At 37.3% G+C, this 3,062-nt stretch overlaps 1 protein-coding gene across 1 annotated transcript in view; it reads right to left on the reverse strand.

Annotated features, from left to right (window-relative positions):
* Positions 1–1,408, reverse strand: part of PAAG_12388 (hypothetical protein) — a gene marked incomplete at both ends in the record, with an annotated part of 1,959 nt that extends 551 nt beyond the window's left edge. The window contains 3 exons of the mRNA XM_015847882.1: positions 31–937; positions 1,044–1,124; positions 1,257–1,408. Of these exons, the coding sequence (XP_015702525.1) occupies positions 31–937; positions 1,044–1,124; positions 1,257–1,408 (1,140 nt within the window). The remainder of the gene's footprint in view (positions 1–30; positions 938–1,043; positions 1,125–1,256) is intronic.
* Positions 1,409–3,062: the final 1,654 nt, after the last annotated feature.

A 3,062-nucleotide genomic window follows, 5' to 3' on the forward strand; every position in this document is an offset into this window, starting at 1 on the left:
GTGGGAAAGTGACCGCTTGTTCGAGTGCACGTTTATAACAAGAATTTTGTGTTTGGTTGTTACTGCAGTTGGTCGCTTGGGCCCCTGGCGCTGGGATAGTGTACTGGAGCTCCGGGTGCGGAAGAGTTTGGGATTGTGGCCCGGGGTCGTCTCGTCGAGCTCCGCAATCGAGTCTGGGTAAATCACCGTCCCCTTGCCCCGGGGTTTCATAACGTTTTTAATCCGGATGGGGATTCTGGCTCTGATCACCTGCTCCATGGTGAAAGGATGGATCACCTCAGAGCCGTAGAATGTCAATTCAGCAGCTTCTGCGGGAGTGATCGCCGGCAGGAGTCGAGCTGTGGGTACTTTTCGTGGATCAGCAGTGAAAATCCCGTCCACCTCCTTCCAGACCTGAAGCTCATGGGCACTGATGCCCACCGCCACAAGGGCAGCGCACAGATCTGTGTAGCCTCGGCCAACTTTTTCCAGCAAGCCTCCTGGCACCGGCCCGAAATAGCCCGTGATCACCGGAACTTTTCTCCCACATGCTTTTATATTTTCACCTAGAGCGGCCGCAAGACGGTCGTAGAACGCTTGATCGAGCGATTGGACGTTTATTGAAAAATCGACTATGTCTGATAGATCGATGTATTCAGAATCAACACCGTGATCATGGAGCAGGGCGGCCATCATGCGACAGCTGAGCTTCTCGCCGGTGCTAATCACCTTGTCCACGCATCTGATAGATATTTCCCCTAGTGTTTGGGCAGCTTCGAGGATTTTGAGTATGTGGCTGCATTCTTCTTCGATCTCCTGGATCAACTGGTTCTTGAGTTCGGCATTTTGAAGGAGGTCGCTAGCGACCTGGATGTGTTCATCACGGACGGCATCGACCAGGGACACATATTGGGTAGACTTTGCATTTTTTCCCGCTTCTCTAGCTGCGCGAAGTAGTCTATAGTATAATAGAGATATTTGTTATTATACTAGGTGATTGTGACTCAAGTGGGATAGCCAAAGTTGTTATGTCGTGGGGTATATTGATAGGGGATGTGACTCACCGATTCGTGGTTCCCTCCGCTTTGGAAGAACTGCTCCACGCAGAGCAGACGACAGCAACGCGATGTGTGAGGGTGCTAGGACTATAGACGTGGGAAGGAAAAAGGCAAGTTACTTGAAATTCAATTGCCAAAATTATCACAGAGGGACAGATCTGGGTATGTGTGTATGTGTGTGTGAGAGCGTTTGTGTATGTTTGTGAGGGGGTAACTTACTAGATCACACGGTCCACAATTTCCACGGCAAACTTTCCCACACTTGTTCCGCCAAATTTCTGCACCACCCATTCCGTGGGATAGGTGGTTATCCCATTGGGGAGGGGGACATTGTCGTTTCCATTTGCAATCAACTGAGAGTGCAGACTCATTTTGCGCTGAACCGGAGCTGAAGCCCGGGGTTCAAAGGCCTAAGCCCTGGGTTCAGGTAGTGGCGTCAAAACACAAGTGTAGCTGGGATTGAGCAATGGTGCGAAAAGGGATTGAGAATGCGAATTGAATAGTAAGTTGTAGAGGAAACGAGGGGGCGAAGCGAGGGAATTATATCTGCATGAACGTTTTCAAGGATTTTCCCCTTCCTTCGTGATAAGTGAGTCAAGGGCAAAATTAAAATGTGTATATAACTATATTGAATAATAAATAACAACGAAGATCGCTCACCTTTAGCGGTGTTGCACTGGAATTCCACTTCTTCCACTGGAGCGAATCACGCAATATGGGCCAAAGCAAAACACGTTTTCCCTTTCCGTTTTCTTTTCTTCTCGGTTGGCTGTGGCTTGTTGGAGTCTGAGATGGGATATTTTCCCTTAGATGAGGGGGGTATATATATATATAAAAAAAAAAAAAAAAAAAAAGGTATCCGGGCTGAGCATGAAGTAATAATAGTAAATAGTTAGTTAATATTCAGATTCTTCTGCGATCTAACTTAGCGGAAACAGAGAAATTTTCCACTGACAATTTTCTTTTACTTTCCCTTTTTTTTTTTTTTTTTTTTTTTTTTGGCCTGCGCTGACCACAATTAACTAGCGGGGGGTTGTTTGTTTCGCCGGATTAATTCGGCAAAAGCTTAACTTTACTCAGTACGGAGTAATAGTTAACTGTGTCATATCTCAATGTAATGATATAATCCACAGGTGAGCAGATCACCGAAATCAATATATTTCAACAAACCAGATTTTAACCTGAAATATCTATATAAATTAAAATCAAATGACACTATTTTGTTCTTATATGCTCAAGTTTATTGCACTTGTTGCACACATGTGGTCTAGGCTCTGCTGACGGAGACATGAGAGGTGAAGTAGCAGGCCCAGTAATTGTTTCTTCCCTTACTTGGGCCTCCCTCATATTGAATTCAATGACTAGATTTTGTACCCTTTTACTTCTTTTTCCCATTTGCTGCAAATATATCCTGATGCTACTTTTATATAATAGTAATGTGAATCATCTTATATTTGTAAGTATTAATAATAAAATTTAAATAAAATTGCTTTAATAACTTTAATAATTTTTTAATAATATTAATTTTCAATTATATTTATTATTTAATTAAATTATTTTAATATTTTAAAATTAATAAAAATATTTAAAATCAATAATTAAAAAAATAAAATCAATATATTTTAAATTTTAAAGTAAAATATTATTATATTTAATTGAATAAAAATTATATAAATATTAATTTTATATAAATTCATAATTAAAATAAATATATTATAATTTATTAAATTAATTTTTTAAAACTTTTTAATTTTTAAATTATAATAATTTTTATTTATATTATAAAGTTTTATTATAAAATCTATTTTATTAAATTTATAAATATTTTAATTTTTATATTTTATTTAAATATAATTATAATATTTAAAATAATAATTAAAGTTTTATATAATAGTTAATTTAATTTATATTTAGTTTTAATTATTATTATTATTATTTAATATATATAATTAAAAATTATAATATTTATTTAATTATAATTAAAGTTTAATTATTTAATAAATTTAAATAATTAATATAATTAAA

Source organism: Paracoccidioides lutzii (assembly GCF_000150705.2).
Source record: "Paracoccidioides lutzii Pb01 unplaced genomic scaffold supercont2.23, whole genome shotgun sequence".
Classification (NCBI taxonomy): Eukaryota; Fungi; Ascomycota; class Eurotiomycetes; order Onygenales; family Ajellomycetaceae; genus Paracoccidioides; species Paracoccidioides lutzii.